This window comes from Haliotis rubra, unplaced genomic scaffold (assembly GCF_003918875.1).
Source record: "Haliotis rubra isolate DU_JTF1 unplaced genomic scaffold, ASM391887v1 Scf448, whole genome shotgun sequence".
Lineage (NCBI taxonomy): Eukaryota > Metazoa > Mollusca > Gastropoda > Lepetellida > Haliotidae > Haliotis > Haliotis rubra.
The window spans coordinates 671,502-693,271 of record NW_025767133.1 but is presented as its reverse complement, the minus strand read 5'-3'; the positions used below and the strand labels follow the sequence as shown (position 1 = coordinate 693,271).

The 21,770-nt window shown below is 42.8% G+C and overlaps 1 protein-coding gene across 1 annotated transcript; it reads left to right on the top strand.

Annotated features, from left to right (window-relative positions):
• Nucleotides 1-8,711: 8,711 nt before the first annotated feature.
• LOC124289726 (serine-aspartate repeat-containing protein I-like) lies at nt 8,712-11,902 on the top strand. The gene is made up of 2 exons (XM_046726359.1): nt 8,712-10,085; nt 10,301-11,902. Exons 1-2 carry the CDS (start codon nt 8,712-8,714, stop codon nt 11,900-11,902), a joined length of 2,976 nt encoding a protein of 991 aa, XP_046582315.1.
• The last annotated feature ends 9,868 nt before the right edge of the window (nt 11,903-21,770 follow it).

Sequence of the window (21,770 nt, the reverse complement as noted above, 5' to 3'; positions counted from 1 at the left end):
GCAAATAATTTAAGTTTGACAAGCGACGTAATTTATCATCCAATTGGAATTCATCATTATTTTTATGTGAGTGAATTAATAATGATTTATTATCCTGAAATATGATGAATATCTTCATATACATGTCTTAATTTCAACCCGACCGTCGGGCAGGTGAATTTGAGAATCTGGCAGTCCGTGTTGAAAGTAACCCGTCCCCGGGCGGTCGGGCAGGCCGGTATTTTGAACGCTGCCGTTTGTTCGTTATATCCGTTTATTCGTTTTAAACGTAGTCTACTGTGCTGTTCTAAGCTTACCCATAACTCTATCGTTCACAAATCATCGCAGGTATATATTTACACTTAACACGAGGCCTTAACTAACACTCTTCCATAGCTGTGGCTACAACAAGCCAGTCTGTGCCAGGTATTTGGATAACCTCACGTAATGTTGGGGTCAGCATGTCGTGCACCCTGAAATACCGTGTCTATATTTGCCTGAATATAATCATCTATAGAAAAGCTGAACATAGAACACCTCGCAGGTACAGGTGGAACATTGTGACGTCATTAAACTGTTCCGGTCTAGAACAGAGCAGCTGTGGATTCCTCTCTCCAGACACGCTCCTTACAACCAGGGTTTTAAATTACACTCCATTGTTACTATCGTATATCACGCTAGCTTCAATGGTCTTCGTCTGGCAGTGACGGAGGCATTTTTCGGGATCCGAAGCCCGCCTGATAGTGATAAGATAGTCTGTTGTCTAGACACGTGCTACCATCCGTAGACGTAAGGTGACGTCACAAAACCGTCTACTGTTTGACAGGCATAAGTGGATGGGTCGGTTCACTTGGCATATTTCGCCGACTGTTTTATACCTCGCACTGCAATGGAGTAGTGATATTGCATGCATGTACGCCACGTCACACCAGATCCCTCCGCATATAGTTCCTGTAAGATGACACACATTTTGCAAAAATATAATTTTTATTACTTCAGATATTTAAAAAAAAAATAGGTATACACTTTGATCTGTCATCATAATACTGATAACTGCCGTATGGTTGTTTTGTCACGTGATAGTCATTTGTATAAAACTGGTTTTGGATATTTGCCAGTGCTGTCAGTGCTGTCCGAGATCTTGGAGCAGGTCGTGTTGGGAAAGGTCGTTGCTCAGTAGCTAGCCCAGTCCTTCTGTATCGCCGTTACGTAAACACACGTGTAGTACCGGAAGTGTTGGTGGCGTGAGCGAGGCAGGATCCCAGTTTGGTATGTGCGCCAGCCCTGTTTCCTCATCCACAATGCAGATACTGGAATCTGGGACATTTGAAACATTCAGGATACGTGATGGCCTCAGCATGAGCTTTCACACCTTGTGAATGAACCGCTTTTAACAGTTCTTAAATCAATACTCCGCTCGTGCTTAAATAACAATTAAATTTCATGCTTCATGACAACTAACAACGGGTAGATTGTATCTGTAGTCATGCTCATAGCCACGGTACTTTGAATAGGGTTTCAAGAATACTGTACATTGCACCTGTCACCTTGTGTAAAATGTAAGCACTATGTGAAATTGATGTTGTATTGTTAACGTTTTAATACCATTTTTTAAGACAAATGTTTATATAAACTAAAGGGCCGACCATATGATATTCGGGGATCAGGAGGTTAAAATATCCTTTGTTCAATGAAATACTGGATAAGAATATCATTGTCCCAGGTTTACACACTGAAATCATTCTGTATGTATGGAAAGTGTTGTTGGTTCCAGCAAAAAATTTGATCCGTTCTTTCACAAAATCCCAGAATTTACAATGGCTTGTATTCGTTTTTGTATATTTTTGTTTGATTAATCTTCACTCGACACTTTAAGAGTGAATGAGTTTAGTTTTACGCCGCTTATAGCAATATTCCAGCAATATCACGGCGGGGAGCCCCAGAAGGGGCTTCACACATTGTACTCATGTCTTGACTCGAATCCGTTCGGTGTAACGAGAGAACGCTTTAACCACAAGGCTACCTCAACGCCCCCGGTACTTTAAGAAGTGAATGGTGTGAGGAGTAAGGAACGTACATCAACATTTAAAACCAGCCCCCCCCCAAAACAACCAACAACAACAAACAAACGACACACGAACACACACGCTTGCACGCACGCACGCACACACACACAAACCAAGTTTGTAGACAGAGACAGAGTTTGGATACTTCAACTTCCCACGCTGATGGACTGGAGATAGACTAAGGCTTAGTCTCTGAATATATATAATTTTGATAGTAACAAACAAGCCCATTTATATTGAAAAGGAGCCCAAGAAAGACCAGAGATTCAGAACCTGAGGAAATCTAGACTTGCTTCATTTAGGGCTTTAGCACTGCAGAGAGGGCTTGGCAGTAGGGAAAATAATGTGGTTCAGGGACTGTGAGACAGACTAGGCTGGAGAGTGCGTGTGCGTGTTTGCGTGCGTGCGTGGGTTTGGATTACAAAAGGAAGAATGTAACCCATGTCGCTGGCATTGAAGTTCTGGGACACCCACCACCTCCGATGTGACATTACTCGGTAAACAATTTGAAGTCACATTTCATCACCTGTCCCTTGTTATCTGGATAGATTACCCACCTGTATAAATACTCCAGTAATGAGAGTATCTACATTCTGCCGCCAGAGGGCTCTTATACGTGACCCCTGCCACAAAGCCTCCCGGCACTTCCTGTTACGCATGCGCCCTCCATGACTAGTCAGCTAAAAGTTATCTTCATGAATTATTTGGTAACGTGACGTCTTTGGAGGCTTATCCAACGCTCTTGTCACGAAGGAGTTGATTTGCCCTGACATATCAAATGACAAGTATCGACATATGCATACGAAACAAAGTCTGCAACATTCGTAACTACTCGCCTCTTTCTGTGACCTACAAGAAGACTCGACGCCATCCGGCTTGCCGGAATGACACGAGTAGTTACGAATGAGTCTGCAAGAGGCACACATATATCAAGAAACATCGTGAGCGTAACTCGATATAAACGATGTATCCTTAATTTCCTCGCATGTACGTCCCTATCTCTAGCTAAAGTTTAAGTCCATAAATGTGGATTGTCACGATTTAAAGATAAGACACCGCATGCATACAAATCCGAATAACATTTGGTCTTGCTTTGAAACCTATTTGTTCTTGGTTTCGTATCCCTTTGGTGAACACCCGGTGTTTGATATTATCACCCAATGGTTCAAAGTATTTTTACCATTATTTTGCCTTTTAAGGCCAATGGAATCTGTTCTCGCTAACGCTCCATGTTTCCAGCTCGTAAATTTCTTGTCTTTCAGACTCCCAAGATGATTGGTTGTTGATGTTTAACGCCGCACTCAGCAATATTCCAGCTATATGGCTGCGGTCTGTAAATAATCGAGTCTGGACCAGACAATCTAGCGATCAATAGCATGATCTCCGATCTGCGCAGTTATAGTCTGCAGTGAAAACGTACCGATGAATTTTACTTTAAACAAAAAAGTAAATCAAATGAACTGAAATTAAGATTGTGAATCCTCATAATTTTACCTTGCCAATTGAACATTTAAATCTTAGAATTTTATTCAACTTAGAATAAAAGTTGTTTAACAAACGATCACAGTTTCAAATCGCTATTATTGGTTTGTATTACAAGAGGGAATGCACAATAAATGCAACCCCGAGAACAAGACGGGTTGCTTTCCACGTTAGTCTAAGTTAACGCTCATCACGTACCGCACGTGCATGTGTTTCCCTGTTCCAACTACTGCGCTTACCCCCTTGTAATACAAACCGAACGTTAATGCTGTAGAAGACGAATACCATTTTCTTTTTATCTGCCCCGCCTATGAAAACCTTAGAAAGAAATATTTAACAAATGAAACAAATTAACAAATGAACATACTATTGAATTACAGAACCTGTCAATGTATGTCTATTTTGCATTTATTCATAGAAAATCTGCTTTAAATTTGTAATCTGTAAATATTTGACATATGCTTTTCTGCTAAACCAAGAATCAAAGCATGAGTTCCCAAATTTTCAAATACGGCGGAGAATATATGAAATTCTCAGTCCTTGAACCTTATGCTGATAAAGAATAACTTCCACGAACGTTCTCAGATTAGGATTTATGAGCAAACCAGCTATTTCTCTGTAAATATGAAGGCAAAGAGACTTTTAGTGATGGTAGCCGTCTCTACCCTTGCATCTCAAGTGTCGGAAACTGCTTGTTTCACAGAACCTAGTGTGTCTCACAGTCCCCGAACCACATTATTTTTTACCTACTGTCTAGCCCTGCCAAGAGTTCCATGCAACCAGCATAATACCTCTGCTAGTCTGTCTGAAAGCCACCGAACCGCATTATTAATTGTCCCTCCCACACAACCCTGTCTGCAATGCTAAGGTCCTAAATGAAACAAGTCCAGATTCCCTCACGTTCTGAATTTCCCATCTCACTCTGTCTCCTTCTCAGTTTAAATGAGGTTATTTTTTACTATCAAAATCATATATATTCAGGGACGACACAGTCTACACAGACCCCTGCCGAACACGCTCCCACGACCGCTGACACGAATCAACGTTTTATTAGTTGAGAACGTATATAGAGAATACTACACGAGGTCTCATTACATACGGAATTATACAGAACAGGTGTCCTTCCTATGGTATCTGACCGAGGCGAAAGCGAGATCAGATATCATAGGAAGATCACGAGTTTCGATATAATTCGTATGTAACTGAGACCGAATGGGGTGGTATTTTATTTATTACCCACGTCTTACATGCATTAAATTGACAAAATAGCGTATTTTTTGTTAATATTTTGGTTTTCAAACCGAAACCGGTTTCATAAAGAGGTTGCTGAAGAGTTTTGCACTGTAGTACAATATTTGTATGACGTCACTCTAATGACGTCACTGCCTTGGTAACCGACGTCACGATGCATGTCAGTTGTCATCGCCTCGTACAGCCTCCTACAGTAAACTACTCCGTAGCACCCCGTTTCTTGGTTTGCAGTTGCTTCATTCGGCTAACATCACTGGTGGAAACATTGCGTTTATGTTTTTCGACGGATATAATGTCTCAGTTCGACTCACAATTACACAGCGACACGGCAACGTTCGCAATGTTTACATTCCCACAATGCATTTAAGTTGTAGAATGAATGAATTCACGTGTTTGTTATGAATGAAAAATGGTTACGTCAGAATGTGACCTAATTGAGAGGTCATCGGTTATCCAATCAAATCGTTAGAATCTCAGGTTTTATTTCCCACGTGGTCAACGTATGGGTAGTTGCATACTAATCTCGTACGTCACACGAGTGTCGTATCGCGTTGACCTGTGTCGTAACGACTTGACCTGAGATTATAACGATTTGATTGAATAACTCGATGACCTCTCATTAGGTCACATTCTGACGTGACTCACTTCCTCACCTTTTGCACATTTGGATCTATTTATTGGTTTTCAAAGAAAATATTCTATTAGCAGTTAATATGCGACTTCTATATTTTAAAAAGTTTTAGATTGAATTATGTTTTAGAAAATAAAGTCATGTTGAAGTAGGTTTTGACACCGCTGACTTAGCCCAAATACAGTCCATTTTAAAGAAAAATACTTTCGCTGACGTAAGATTTTTTAAAATTGAAAATCAATCATGATAAAATCGGCATCGAATATACAACCAAATTCTTATGGCATAACTGGTATTTTTTCTCATGTTTTGTTTAATGCTTGCCAAAAGGAAAGACAACAGACTGCGGTAACATGGTGCAGCAGATCAGGGTTCATAATCAGACCCAATTTGGAATATGAACAACTACAGCAGATCCTGGTCGACTAAGGGAGGTAACCGTGTACAGTTAATATTACCGGGTCATGAGCAATTCTCAGAGTTTGTCCAAAACAATCTCCGTTGCAATTACATGTAAAATAAATAATTTGGAATTATCGAACGATATCAGAATATTTTACGATAGTATGCATCACAGTCCCTGAACCACAGTATTTTCTCTACTGCCTAGCCCTCTCTGCAATGATATAGCTGTAAATGAAGCAAGTCTAGATTTCCCTCAAACTCCTAACTCACTGGGGCTCCTTTTCAATTTAAATGGGTGCATTTGTTACTGTCAAAATTCTATATATTGAGGGACTAAGCGTTAGCCTAATTCTATGTTCTCAGCGATTCCACCGTCTCTAAGAAGAACGGTAACGGTTATACACAAGCATTTTCACAAGTGCTTGGCTCTGCGAGCTTGCTGCGGTTGGTAAAAACTTACTCTCGTGGAAAACTACCCAGGAAATATTTCTTTCACATCTGGAAATTTTAAAAGAACAGGTTTAAAACCACATATATCCAGTGTTTATAATTTCCACGTGTCTACGACCGAATTTCCCAACAATTCCACAAACATTGCCAGTTCCAAGCACGCGGTTGTCGGTGCGCGTTACAGGGTCATGTTTTACAAGTAGGCTTTTAGCTCGTTGAAACCGTCTTGAAATCCCCTTTTACTGTAGTGAGATGCGGTTATCGTCAGGTCTGTTCCGCTGTCTGTGTAGGTTCAGGGTCGTTAACGGCTCCTTGACAATCGGTTGACATTAGTTGACATTGCCAGCACCAGTTTAGGGTTTCGCGCCCCACGGAACGTCATAAATTACTCTCGTTAAAGCTGTAGAATTGGTTATATACACCGGTCTGTCAATTAAACGCGGGAGGAAGAATGTCGTGCAAGCTGATGAGTATCGGTTACAAATATGTGCGATACTCAGACAAAATATTATTTTTTAAAATACATCTGTAGATAAACTTGATCTTGGTTTAATAAAATTATGAAATGTATACTTCTCAAAAGAAGTTAAAGAAATCCCTATTCTTTCATATTAATCAATCTGTGAGTGAGTGAGTTTTAGTTTTACGCCGCACTCAGCAATATTCCAGCTATATGGCGGCGGTCTGTAAATAATCGAGTCTGGACCAGACAATCCAGTGATAAACAGCATGAGCATCGATCTACGCAATTGGGAACCGATGACACGTGTCAAACAATCAATCTGTCATAGCATAGAGAATATACTGAGTCAAAAAAGAAACTTCACAAAATGTAATTTGAAAAATAATGAATAATTTTTCTCTGATGATACATCTATGTATCCGAAATGGGATCCCTATCTTTCGACTCTAGAAAAACGTTAGCAAAACCCACTCAAACCCATCCATTCGTCGTGCAAATGACGTTAGTGCCAAATCAGGTTTTGCACGTGCAGTCGATCACGTGATCTTCGCATCGAAGTTTTCTTCATATGCACGTGTTTGCATTGGCCTCAAGAATTGAAAAACACTTTTAAACCACAGTTCTAACGGTACTTGAAATGCCACGATTGTCAAATGTGCAACGTGAACGTGCCGTTGGCATGTTGCAAGCGGGAAGATCAGTTATTGACGTCGCAAGAGCAATGGGATGCAGCCGTCGTACTGTGTATGACTTGCGAGGTCGTCTACAACAAACTGGCACCACTTCTGATCGCCCAAGGTCGGGTCGTCCACGTGTGACGTCACGAGCAGAAGACCGTCAATCGTCCTACGTCACCTACGTGACAGATTTCTGCCGGCTACATGAACCAGGGCTGAGATGTTTAGAGGTCGACTGTCCCTACAGACCATTCGAAATCGGTTGCGGGCTGCCAATCTCCATTCTCGACGTCCATATCGTGGGCCAATATTGACGCCGTTTCATCAACGTCAACGTCTGCTGTGGGCCCAACGTCACCTCCGATGGACCCAGAGAGACTGGAATCGAGTCGTCTTTAGCGATGAATCCAGGTTTACCCTCAGATTCGCGGACGGCAGGCATAGAGTCTGGAGACGACGTCGTGAACGGTATGCCCAATGTTGTGTACAGGAAGTCGACAGATTCGGGGGCGGAAGTTGCATGGTGTGGGTGCTTTCTGTGGGAACAACCGTTCCCGACTTCTGGTCATCCGTGGAAACCTCACAGCTGCTGCTTACCGCGACCAGGTGCTCACCCCTGAACTCGTTCCTTTCATGGCGGCTCATGGCCCAGGTCTACAGTTCCAGCATGATAATGCTCGGCCGCATACCGCGATGTTGACACGAAATTTCCTTCAAAACGCTGGAATCAACGTCATGGACTGGCCATCGAGGTCCCCTGACCTTAATCCAATAGAGCACGTTTGGGATGCACTTGGGAGAAGGCTTCGTGGTCTTAGGAACCAACCTCAGAATTTGCAGGAACTTGGCGCTGCCTTGCAAGAGCAATGGCGCAGAATCCCCAACCACGTGTTCACAAGCATCAGGCAGTCGATGAGGAGACGGTGTTTGGCAGTGGTGAATGAGCGGGGCGGCCATACACGATATTGAACTGAGAAATTTCGCATTTTTATTCTTGTGACTTGACATTCTGTATACCCATGTTTTGGAACGGCGGTGTAGCCTAATGGAACTGATTATGGCACTGTCAGTGTATCGAGTACATCACACAGATCTCAGCAATGAAATAATAACAATTTAACCATCTTACCATCTCTTTGTTCTTTATAGTGCCGGGAAGAAAGAATGTGAAGTTTCTTTTGACTCAGTATATTACAGGGCCATCTTCTGCTGGTGGTTCTGCTTCGCGCCGTCGTTCATTGCGTGGCAAAACTAGGATTGTTAATCTATCAGAATTGTATCCAGGATTTCCTATCCCAGAGAGCACGATGCTGCAGCCCTCGACACATATCGGAGCTGGCGACACAAGGACCGATGGTGGTGATGTTTACAAAGGTGATGCGGTGAATGATGTGGCGATGTCTCTACTCCGCAATGTGTGTGACGCAGAAGTCGTCACGGAGCAGCAGGTTGGTAAAGATGCGACAGAAGGTCTTGGTTCTTTGGCAGATAAAACTATGCCCACAGACAACATGAGCGAAAATGAACGAGAGGGCTCTGACGCCATTACATCGTCTTCATCAATAGCTGGTAGTGCCTCTTCTGACACAATGCCTGAATCTACAGCTGATAACGAATTCTCGGTCACAATTCCACCCGAATCAACAGCTGAAAGTGAATACCCCGACACAACACCACCCGAATCTACAGCTGAAAGTGAATTCCAGGACACAATACCACCCGAATCTACAGCTGAAAGTGAATTCTCGGACACAATACCACCAGAATCTGCAGCTGAATGTGAATTCCCAGACACAATACCACCCGAATCTACAGCTGAAAGTGAATTCCCGAACACAATACCACCCGAATCTGTAGCTGAAAGCGAATTCCCGGACACATTACCACCCGAATCTACAGCTGAAAGTGTACCGTCGAAGTGTGTCTCTACAGCTGACTGTGAGGCCTCTGACATAGTGACATTGATTTCATCAGTAGTTGGTACTGCCGTTTCTGACACAATGCCCGACTCTACAGCTGAAATGGAATCGTCAATACTTGGCACTGCAGCTGATAGTGAATTATCTTACACGGTGTCTGAATCCACAGCGGAAGCTGAATTATCTTACACAGTGTCTGACTCTGCAGCAGAAGGTGAATCCTCTGACACCATACCACCCGGCTCTACAGCTGAAAGAGAATCGTCAATGCCTGCCTATACAGCTACACCTGAAGGTGAATTATCTTATGCAGTGTTTGAATCTTCAACTGAAAGTGAATCTTCTGACTCTATTGCAGTATCTAGTGGTGAAACTGAATCCCGAGAGTCTGTCGCTACAGATGAAAGTGAATTATCTGACACAGTTTCTGAAGGTACAGCTAAAAGGGAATCTGACACAGTGCCTCTCTCAATATTTGAACGTGAATCATCTTCTTACACAATTCCTGATTCTACGGGTGAAAGTGAACCCTCTTACACAACGTTTATAACTACGACAGAGGGCGAGGCATCCGACAAAGCTATTTCTTTAGCTGAAGGTGGGCCCTCAGACATGAAGCCGATCTCCGTAGCTGAAGTCTTCTCTGAAGTTGAAAGTCAGCCCCCTCACAAAATGACTGTCGCGCTAGTTGACGATATAACACAATTCGACCAGGCTAATCCACCAGTATTATATCTTGAATGCATTGAAGCTCTGGACGCTGTAATTGACGACCATGACGGCGACAGACCCAGAGTTGTGTCTGATAATTCTCAACCTCACACAAATTCTCCAGTTGAGTTTTCAGATGAATTATCGAGGGAAGGTCACCACGGTTACCAACACTCAGATCACGTTGTTTCAATTGAGACAGTTATGCACGAACTGGAAAGTAGAAGTCGAGCAGCTGCTGCAACGTGTATAACATTTCCCCAAAGACGTCCTCAACCGACAGTGGAACTGTCGCTGTTATGTTCGGGAGAGATGTCGACCCTGCTGGTTCAATCAGCCAGGAAGATTCGTATGAATCTGAGAGAGACTCAGAATGGCCAGAAGCCACGCTATCCGTCTCTGACAAATACTACAGCGGTGACGATGTAGTGTCTTGCCCTCAACAATCTCCCAGTCCGCTAGAAGCTTCTGATGGCATCCTCCGGCTCTCATACTCCTCACCCTGCGTCCTGGTGACAAGCCGGTACAGAGCACCACCCCCTGATGGCGCTGAACCATCTTGTCCCGTGGACCAGGGGTTGGAAGAGGAGAGTAATTCCAGTTCATCTTCGTCCGAGGCTTTGATCTGCAGACCAAGTGGGGATGCCAGTGAATTGTATGCTTCTGATGTGTCTTTCGTGTACGATGACGAAGACGATGACGAGTATGATGAATCTGATGGTGATGTCGAAGCTGATGATGTTCATTACGACGCTGGTGACGGTTTAGAAAATAGTGTCGACGCTGACGACAATGCCTGTGTTGGGGGTAATGCTGTTATATGGGATAACGTTAACGGGAAAGGGAATTCTATTTCTGAAGATGTGGATCCTTGTGACCTCGAATCAGGTGTTGCTGAGGTTGATGCTGATGCTAATTCTGCTTATGTTTGTGATGATGTTGAAGTCGACAACTATGATAACGTTGATAATGCCGTTGATGCTGCTGGTGGTGTGGATTTTCACGTCAATTTTGAAGCTGACTTTGATGCCGATGCTATCACTAACGTCAAAGCTTACGTTAAGTTTGGCGTCAGTGCTGATGCTGTTTCCGGTGTCGATGCTGTAGCTTATTCTGTCGATGCAGGAGTTGGCTCTAATGTTCGTGTCGATGTAGATGCTGATATCGATGACAGCATTGATTCGGACGCTGAAGTTAAAGTTTGTGTTGCTCTTCACGTCGAATTGGATGCTGACCCTGATCCTCACTCTGACGTCGAAGATGATGGCGACGTTGACGTTGGTCTTGCTGCTGACGTCGGTGCTGATGACAGTGATACTGAGGTTGAAGCTGGTCCAGTTGATGCTGATCCCGATATTGATGCTGTATCTGACACCAATATTGAGTACAGCGTTCCTACCGACGGGGATGATGGAGTGTCCAGTACTGGCGATATGGATGGGAGGTACAATTACAGACAACAACAGCAACAGCAGCACCAGCAGCAGCAACAGCCTGTTATCATCACCAACATAGACGGCCCCGCAGTCACGAGCAGCGTCTCCGTTGCAACTACCTCTTCCACCACAGGAGGCTCCAGGGCTAGGGGAAACGCACACTTCCTTCTGGACAAGAGTTACACGGATTCGGATCTGGACATCAGTGTAATTAACTTGGACAATGAACCTCCAAATCCAGATCCTTTCGCTCACATAGATACGATCACAGATAATCCACCGTCGGAAAGTAGTAGCACCGATACGCTACAGTTTTCGTCTCTGATCTCAGAGAGCGACTTTGAGGTTCCTTGTCAGACTCGTCCGGATACTTCCAACAGTACAGCATCGCAAATATCACCTGGTCTTAGAGAAGGCTGTTATGTTTCCTGATTAAACATTTGTGAAATGTATAGTTTATGTCTGGATATATCAACATTCTGTAGATGACAATATCACACGGATTTCGAGGGAATAAAAAAGAGGAATTCTCGTATAGAATCATTTTGTCAGTTCGGATATTCAGAGGATCATTGTGTCCTCCACGATACCAAGACAAAATATGGCAAAAAACACACCACTGCCCTGAATGCAATAAAGCTATTGATAACAATATTCACCTAGCAACAGTAGTTAAGTTTGCAAAATGTGCAAGGCTGGATATCTAGGGGAGACCCGTGAAGATCCAGGCTAGAATTGGTCTTCACCAACCCATGCTGGTCGTGAGAGGCGACTAACGGGATCGGGTCGTCAGGCTCGCTGACTTGGTGGCTCATGATTTCAATCACTGGATTGTCTGGTCCAGGTTCGATCATTTCCAGACCGCCTGGAACATTGCGGAGTGCGGCGTTATACAGCAAACAACCAAATAGATTCCAGAGTGAAAAGAACGTCCTGTCAGAATGCTTGCCATTACGTAATGACATTCAGAATTATGCCTATTTAGTCTATACTGTTCTACGAACCTCAAAATTACGCTCAACACCAAGTCTAAATAAGGCGAAAAGCGCCCCCACAGCCCTCTACGGAATCATACCATATAACACAATAGTCAATATAAAATAGGTAGTTCCCTTTTGAATTTGAGTGAATTTGGAAAATTGACTTCCTGTAACGGGAAATAACGCTGGGGTGTTTATGAAGAAAAATTAAAAGAAGAGAATATTTCCAAAATATAACTCATTACTATACAAAATGCAATGAGTATAAGGGGAGTGTTCCTTTCCTAGGAAAGGTTTCCATCCTGCAAGGGCGAGTGTCAATATCCTGAAGGGAGCGTTTTGGTTCTAGGATGAGACCACTTCTCTCGCCAAGGGGGCCGGTGTGGTAGCCTAGTGGTTAAATCGTTCGCCCATCTAGCCGAAGACCCGGGTTCGATTCCTACATGGGTACTATGTGTGAATATTGCTATATCCGCCGTTACATTGTTGGAATATTGCTAAAAGCGGCGTAAAACTAAACTCATCTCACTCACTTTCACTTAACGTCGTACTTGAGAATATTTCACTCATATGACGACGTGCATGCGTGTGTAATATGTGCGTGTGTGCGGCTGCTTGTACTAGCCCAGACTGAAGCTGGTTTTATAGTGCTAGCCCACTGAGATACCATGCCGCAGTGAAGCATGAATACCCCATTCAGACACATTATACTGATTCCGAGCCTGACCAGTCCTTATTGTACCCATTAATGTCCAGCGCCAGGCAGGGACCAACAAGTACCATATTTTAACGTCTTTTGGTATGACGCGGTCGGGGATCGAACCGCGACCTTCCGCTCTCCGGGCTGACGCTCTAACCAGCACACCACGGAGGCGGTCTCAAATCTGTACAAAGCGAAATACAGAGTAAATAAAAATCAGTTATTATCAAATCAAGTACTGGGACTATGACTATTTATATTTTAAATAAAAACAAAGGAATAAAACAGTTTGTCCTCAAGTTTTACAATAAAAAAATTGTGTGGTTAAAACTAAGTTTAAAGTTCGAGGCGCTGACTAAAACATATTTTGTCTTTGGTTGTTTTTTTCAACCCCTCGACAAACTTCGCTACTGCAGTCAAATATGACATTCACATCGTTAAGCTCCCATTCACTCAGTTATTTCGCTTGTAGTTTATTCCGCTATCACTAACAGTAATTGTACTGCTCCTTAAGGAACACTCTCAAGAGCCTTCATTAAGATCACAAGTACAAGCTAACAAGAATGTGGAACCAATCCGAGTTATCTCCCTGTGTGATTTACCGCAAGGTGTCGCTACACATAAGTGTCTACTTCCGGGAACGTTCATTTTCAACTTAAACGGTAATCTAGTTTGTGTGAGAGAAGCTCTGTGATATAATGGCATGAGAATGGCAGTCGAGAGGAGAGAAGATTAATCAAAAAATATTTCTGGATTCTATCACCGACGCTGAAACACTGTACGACATGATCGGAATTCTACAGATTCCGGCGGATAATATGACTGGAAATATACCGCAATATTTCTTTGATAAGTGCCAAACAATTCGCACAATTTCTAAATTAGCAGGTTTTCCGATATTCGCGACGACGCCTTGTGTTTTTAGTGAAAACTGATATATTTAGGAGTTAAGCTGTCGGGATAGCAGGATGTTCACGCCATCACTGAAAGATAACTGGCGGCTGGTTATAAAAGTAACCATGCATGTTCTTATGTTTTTGTGGAAAATATGAGATTCCAAGGAAACTAACTACAGTGCTAAAGCTGAGCCGTGTTTTCGGTGTTCTTGAATACCAGGATTATGCGTCTTTGTAGAGCCAGGATCAGCTGATTCTTGGATTAGATCCTGAATTCATCCCAATTGTAATTTTTGGTGTGTCAGGTGTTGCCATAAAAAACAGACTCCGTCCTGTGGGTATTTCCAATAGCTATGGCTGTTTCAAGTAATGTTCGGCCCGTGAGGATCCGGGTTAGAATTGGTCTTCAGTAACCCATGTTTTCGTAAGAGGCGACTAACGGGATCGGGTGGTCAGGCTCGCTGACTTAGTTGACACACGTAACCGTATCCTAATTGCGTAGATTGATGTTTATGCTGTTGATCACTGGATTGCCTGGTCCAGACTGGATTATTTACAGACCACCGCCATATAGCTGGAATATTGCTGAGTGCAACAGCAACCAACCAATCACGTAATGTTCAATGCGCCTTTTAACCCTATCCGTGAAGCCAAGAGCAGATTGGCTTTGTTGAACGAAGCTTTGGGTCATGGGTTTGGAGTTGGATGGGGTTGGATAGTTGCGTATTATCAAATAATACGTCTTTTTCCAGAACCATTGTCTGGATACATAATATACTCGCCCCGCAACATTAAGTGAGTGAGTGAGTTTAGTTTTTCGCCGCTTTTAGCAATATTCCAGCTATATCACGGCGGGGGACACTAGAAATGGGCTTCACATATTGTACCCATGTGGGGAATCGAACCCGGGTCTTCGGCGTGACGAACGAACGCTTTAACCACTACGCTACCCCACCGCCCCCGCAACGATAAGACATACCCAGGTTTAGTATTGTCCCCAAACGGACATGGGATTTTGAAAAGTTCATCAAAAGACACGAGTGGAACTCAAAAACTCTGCCAAAAACGTATCATGACGATTTTCAAACATAGTGTCTTAACACTAAAAAACCCAAAGAAAATATGAAAGTAAAAAAGCGATATAAATTAAAAGCACTTCTCCTACTCAGAACATGCATGTATATAGGTTGTCCGCTGTAAAGCAGAAATAAGGCCGTCAACTTATCAGCGAACCAAAACACGAGGCTCTATAGAGAACTTGTCAACTCTACAAATCCCCTGAACCGAGGACATCGCTGCTAGTTCCCTGGGTATGCAGCGTTTGGGAGGAAGCGCAACATGCCGACGGAACCAGCACTGGAAATTGCCAACGTAACGAAGGCGGATCCTAGACCGATTCTGACAACCTTTGCCCTAATAGAAGCTTAAATTCTAAAGGCTTGTTAACTAACAGCCATGACATCTTGCACTTAAAGGTCACATGCAACCAAAAAATCAAACATAATTAAAACACAATTATCACTTATTCATGACATATAATATACATTGCTGGTTATGAAAACACATATAAACAAAATCATAAGCGTACAATCGCAAATCAAAAGTGCAATATTGTGTATTCACATCGTTAAGCTCCCATTCACTCAGTTATTTCGCTTGTAGTTTATCCCGCTATCACTAACAGTAAATGTACTGCTCCTTAAGGAACACTCTCAAGAGCCTTCATTAAGATCACAAGTACAAGCTAACAAGAATGTGGAACCAATCCGAGTTATCTCCCTGTGTGATTTACCGCAAGGTGTCGCTACACATAAGTGTCTACTTCCGGGAACGTTCATTTTCAACTTAAACGGTAATCTAGTTTGTGTGAGAGAAGCTCTGTGATATAATGGCATGAGAATGGCAGTCGAGAGGAGAGAAGATTAATCAAAAAATATTTCTGGATTCTATCACCGACGCTGAAACACTGTACGACATGATCGGAATTCTGCCAGATTCCGGCGGATAATATGACTGGAAATATACCCCAATATTTCTTTGATAAGTGCCAAACAATTCGCACAATTTCTAAATTAGCAGGTTTTCCGATATTCGCGACGACGCCTTGTGTTTTTAGTGAAAACTGATATATTTAGGAGTTAAGCTGTCGGGATAGCAGGATGTTCACGCCATCACTGAAAGATAACTGGCGGCTGGTTATAAAAGTAACCATGCATGTTCTTATGTTTTTGTGGAAAATATGAGATTCCAAGGAAACTAACTACAGTGCTAAAGCTCAGGAAATCACGAGCCGTGTTTTCGGTGTTCTTGAATACCAGGGTTATGTTTCTTTGTCGAGCCAGGATCAGCTGATTCTTGGATTGGATCCTGAATTCATCCCAGTTGTAATTTTTGGTATGTCAGGTTTTGCCACTACAAAACCAGACTCCGTCCTGTGGGTATTTCCAATAGCTATGGCTGTTTCAAGTAATGTTTGGCCTGTGAAGATCCGGGTTAGAATTGGTCTTCAGTAACCCATGTTGTCGTAAGAGGCGACTAACGGGATCGGGTGGTCAGGCTCGCTGACTTAGTTGACACATGTCACCGTATCCCAGTTGCGTAGATAGATGCTCATGTTGTTGATCACTGGATTGTCTGGTCCAGACTGGATTATTTACAGACCACCGCCATATAGCTGGAATATTGCGAATGCAACAAACCAACCAACCAATCACGTAATGTTCAATGCGCCTTTTAACCCTATCCGTGAAGCCAAGAGCAGATTGGTTTTGTTGAACGAAGCTTTGGGTCATGGGTTTGGAGTTGGATGGGATTGGATAGTTGCGTATTCTCAAATAATACGTCTTTTTCCAGAACCATTGTCTGGATACATAATATACTCGCCCCGCAACAATAAGTGAGTGAGTGAGTTTAGTTTTACGCCACTTTTAGCAATATTCCAGCTATATCAAGGCGGGGGACACATTGTACCCATGTGGGGAATCGAACCCGGGTCTTCGGCGTGACGAACGAACGCTTTAACCACTACGCTACCCCACCGCCCCCGCAACGATAAGACATACCCAGGTTTAGTATTGTCCCCAAATGGACATGGGGAACTCAATAACTCAATAACTCTGCCAAAAACGTATCATGACGATTTTCAAACAAAGTGTCTAAACACTAAAATCACCCAAACAAAATATGAAAGTAAAAAGCGATTTAAATTAAAGGCAGAACATGCATGTACATGTAGTAAGGTTGTCCGCTGTAAAGCAGAAATAAGGCCGTCAACTTATCAGCGAACCAAAACACGAGGCTCTATACAGAACTTGTCAACTCTACAAATCCCCTGAACCGAGGACATCGCTGCTAGTTCTCTGGGTATGCAGCGTTTGGGTGGAAGCGCAACATACCGACGGAACCAGCACTGGAAATTGCCAATGTAACGAAGGCGGATCCCAGACCGATTCTGACAACCTTTGCCCTGATAGAAGGTTAAATTCTTAAGGCTTGTTACCTAACAGCCATGACATCTTGCTCTTAACTGTCAATGATTGAAGAATACTAATCACCACTGTAGTTTACTGTCAGTATTGGCAGTATTGGCAGTGAAATTTAAATAGTTTTTATTTATCAATGTTGTCCCGTTAGTGACCGGTCACGATGACCCAAAGGGGCTGGTTGCTTCACCGAGAAACTGCCGCGATATACCCCAAAATTAAAAAAAATTATCCACATCATTAACAGTTATCGTCATATCATACCAAGGAACTGTTTCTCATTAATGTAATTTAGCGGACCCCGCTTCCAGCCCAGCTAATTAACTTTGATACGTGGCAATGAGTGATGGTAGATATTTACCGTTACATGTCTGGAATATGCACCAATTAGACACTTTCAGCTTAGTCTTTAGATCGGAATGAAAAGTTCTCTCGACAAACTGGTGTAATTCAATAGAATTACCCGTTACTAACAAACTCCTAATGATAAGGGCTATTGATTATGCCGTGACAGATTTAATTGATTAACGAGAACCTAGTGGATTCAACATCAATGTCATGTGTGTTCTTATGCATAGTAACTGCCATAATCTTAAGCAATTAGTTTAATTATTTCGAAGTATATGAACCCAAATTTTGAGTAGGTTTCACTTTTAAAAAACCCTATTGCATTGCGTTTATCAATTTTATCCGGTAGCGCTCACGAGCAAATGATCAAATATCAAACATTTATTTGCGTGATATTTTCTGTCGGATAAAATGATGAATTGAATATGATCGGGTGACTAACGAGATCGGGTGGTCAGTCTCGCTCACTTGGTTGACACATGTCATCGTATCCCAATTGCGTAGATCGATGCTCATACTGTTGAACAATGGATTGTCTGGTCCAGACTGTTGCTGAGTGCAGCGTTAACAAGAAACAAACAGACTTCAGCTTCCGTGGCTTGAAATGGCCGCTCGATCGTCATGTCCTTGGTTCCATGCGACCAGCATAGTACCTCTTCTATCTGTCTCACAGTCCCGGAACTACATTATTTTCCCTTCCACCCAGCCCTTTCTGCAATGCTAGGGCCATAAATGAAGCAAGTCTAGATTTCCTCGCTTTCTGAATCTTTCCATCTCACTGGTGCTCAATGTAAAGTTAAAATAATTATTATCTGTTTCTATCACAGTTATAAAAACAGAAACTAAGCGTTAGTCTATATATACTGGACAAAAATAGTTAGGGATATATGTAAATTTTGAAATTATGAATAATGATGTATTTATTCATTGACACATTGATAAAATATCAATCATAAAAATACCAATATCCCTAACTTATTTTGTTCAGTATAGGTACGTATGCCATAGACAGTGGACATGTGGTGATTCGTCACATCTTACACTCTCAATTCAGTATATTGTATATGTCTACATATCTAAAACAAATGTGATAAAATGGCATGCTTTCACTGGGAAAATATCCAAAATGTGTACAGTAACACTATTTCGCTTTATGTTATTACCATTTGTTTACACAGGTTGTCATGTAAACCCCAAGGCGAGCAAGCGACACTGTCACTTTTATGTATGATATTTCATCGTCACACACTGTCACAATTGTAGTCGGATGTCTATAGAACTGTCAAAAACAACACGAAGATCGCACTGAAAAGCTTGCAATAATCCCAGTCTCTTCTGATTTAAGAATGAGCGTGTTTGTTTACAAACAAGAGAAAAGTCAGGTCACGTGATATGCAAATTAGCCTGTGGAAGCGCTGTTATGCTGTGTCTCCACTGCGCAGAAGTGTGAAATGGCTAGAACCCGAGGATGAATTGAACAGATTTGTTCTATTTATGCGCAACCGCGGGGGTGGACACAGGACCCCAGTCCAGTAGAAACCAAATGCCGCCCACTATAATCTTGTATGAGATCTAACAGGACATTGACACTTGACCGGTCAGCACACGTTGAAAAGAAAACGGCGACGCTTTTTGGTTTTTGAAATATGTCTTTGGCCGTCGACCTTGAGTCGAGTTTCAAGTGGGGGAGCTGATCCCATTTCCAGACACATTATCAGTGACACGCGGACTCGACCTCCAACAAACATCCAGAAAGTCACATTACCATGTTATACTACCGGGTACCCATTTGCTGAAGCGAAAAACCAGAATGTCTCAAGTGTGGAGCACCCGAACGCTTTCACCTATTGGGGCGGTGGGGTAGCCTAATGGTTAAATCGTTCGCTCGTTAAGCCGGGTTCGATTCCCAACAAGGGTACAATGTGTGAAGCCCATTTCTGGAGTCCCCCGCCCTTATGATGCTGGAATATTGCTAAAAGCAGCGTAAAACTAAACTCACTCACTCACTGCTGGGACGGTGGGATAGCCTAATGGTAAAAGCATTCGCTCGTCAAGCCGAAGACACGGGTTCAATTCTCCACATGGATGCAATGTGTGAAACATTTCTGGAGTCATCGCCGTTGGTGGAATATTGCTATTTTAAAGCGGCGTAAAACCATACTCACTCACTTTCACCCATTCATATCAACGTCATGTTTGTTGGTTTGTTGTTTAACGCCGCAAGCAGCAATTTCCCAACTATATGACGGCGAGCTGTAAACAATGAAGTCTGGACGACAATCCAGTGATCAATAGCATGAGCATCGATCTCCGTAACCGGGATTCGATGACATGTGTCAACCAAGTCAGCGAACCTGACCAACCGATCCCGTTAGTCGCCTCTTACGATAAGCATGGGCTGCTAAAGACCCGGAACTTCACGGGTTGTGACGTCATGATTACTGTCGTACAAATTATGAACGGCATAAGGCAAGACGTCACATTTGCTTAATAATTACTGTGAAACCAGCAACAGCCAACGAAATACAAAAGAATGCGGTAATACCCAAGGTTATAGATAATACTCTAATCTATGTTTCCCACGCGTTCAGTAAAGGACGTCAAGGACGTAAACACCGAAAGAAAAAACACGCGTCTAGACGTTTTATTACTCAAGAAGAATATGCCAGGAAATATTACCCATATAAAATGTGGTTTGGCTTCCATAAGTACCCCCTATAAGAGACCCTTACTGAAATTTGAAATTTCATTGACGTGAAATTATAACTTTACAATATACTGCAAAGCAGTGTCAATTGCCCGTAACTATTTAGGAGTGGGATTGACCGAATAAACTGCTTGTTGTGAGTTATCTAAGATTAACGTGGTAATAAAAAAGTGAAATACTTCTTTGAAACAAACAGAATAACGTAATTCGACCTTTGGAATAACTACTTTGTAAATAGAAAAAAACCCAAAAACAAACACGAAAGGTAAACAACCCCATTATCAAACACCAGCGTAATTCAATACACTTCATATTCGTTTACAATTTGAAACATATAATCCTATCGTCTTTTTCAAAGCAGATCCGAAGTAACAGGAAAACCATCTGTTGTAGGCTCTGTGGAGGCGTTTAAATCGTATTGACATTTAAACCTGTTGAAGAAAGGTGAAGGTCGTCGACCGGAGAAGACGTCTAGAGCACGTCACCACTCGCCATTTCCGGATCGGCTCGAGAGTTTAGAGCTCCGGTTCTCTCTTCAGAGACTGGAGTAGCGGTAAGAAAATAGCAGTGGCAGTCGATCAGGTGGTATGGAGGCTTTAGAAGCTTGAATACACGCCGAGCTGGAACAGCCTATGGGGTCAAGCCTCCCGTAACTAATGGCCTCGTTTTGCTGCGAGGCCCGGTAATGGAGCGTACAGGGCATAGACTACCTCAGGACGTCGGCCTCCACCCCTCTTCCACCTGAAGTGTCCCCCCTCGTTCCTACCCCTCCATATTTCACCGTGGTCTAACTCTGGCTTCGTCGACGGCGGTGTTAGTCGGCTTTGATGCTGTTTCTCCCCACGTCGTCGTCCATGACGGTGATAAATAGTAAATACCATCGACAGCGTTTACGAGGACGGCGGTAACAGCCCCGTTATCCGAACTCAACACGTTAGGGCGAGTCTCAAAAGTTAAAATATGTATTATGTTAAAAGAACACAGGTGTGTTAAAGCAACAACCTTACAATTTCATTCTGCAGAGACTGACTCCGTGGTCGAGTTGCTGGAGCGTCTGACCGGAGAACGGACGGTCTCATGTTCGAATCCCGGCTGTGTCCGACCAAGTGACATTTAAACATGGTACTTGATATTTACGTCTAAAGTTAGGCTTTAAGCTTTTTTTGTTTGTTGTATAACGCCGCGCT

What these genes read in the sequence shown, in the direction of transcription:
- LOC124289726 (XM_046726359.1), top strand. Translation starts at nt 8,712, where the DNA reads ATGCTGCAGCCCTCGACACATATCGGAGCTGGCGACACAAGGACCGAT. An exon ending in GCATTGAAGCTCTGGACGCT is followed by an intron (nt 10,086 to 10,300) that starts GTAATTGACGAC and finishes ATTTCCCCAAAG; the next exon opens with ACGTCCTCAACCGACAGTGG.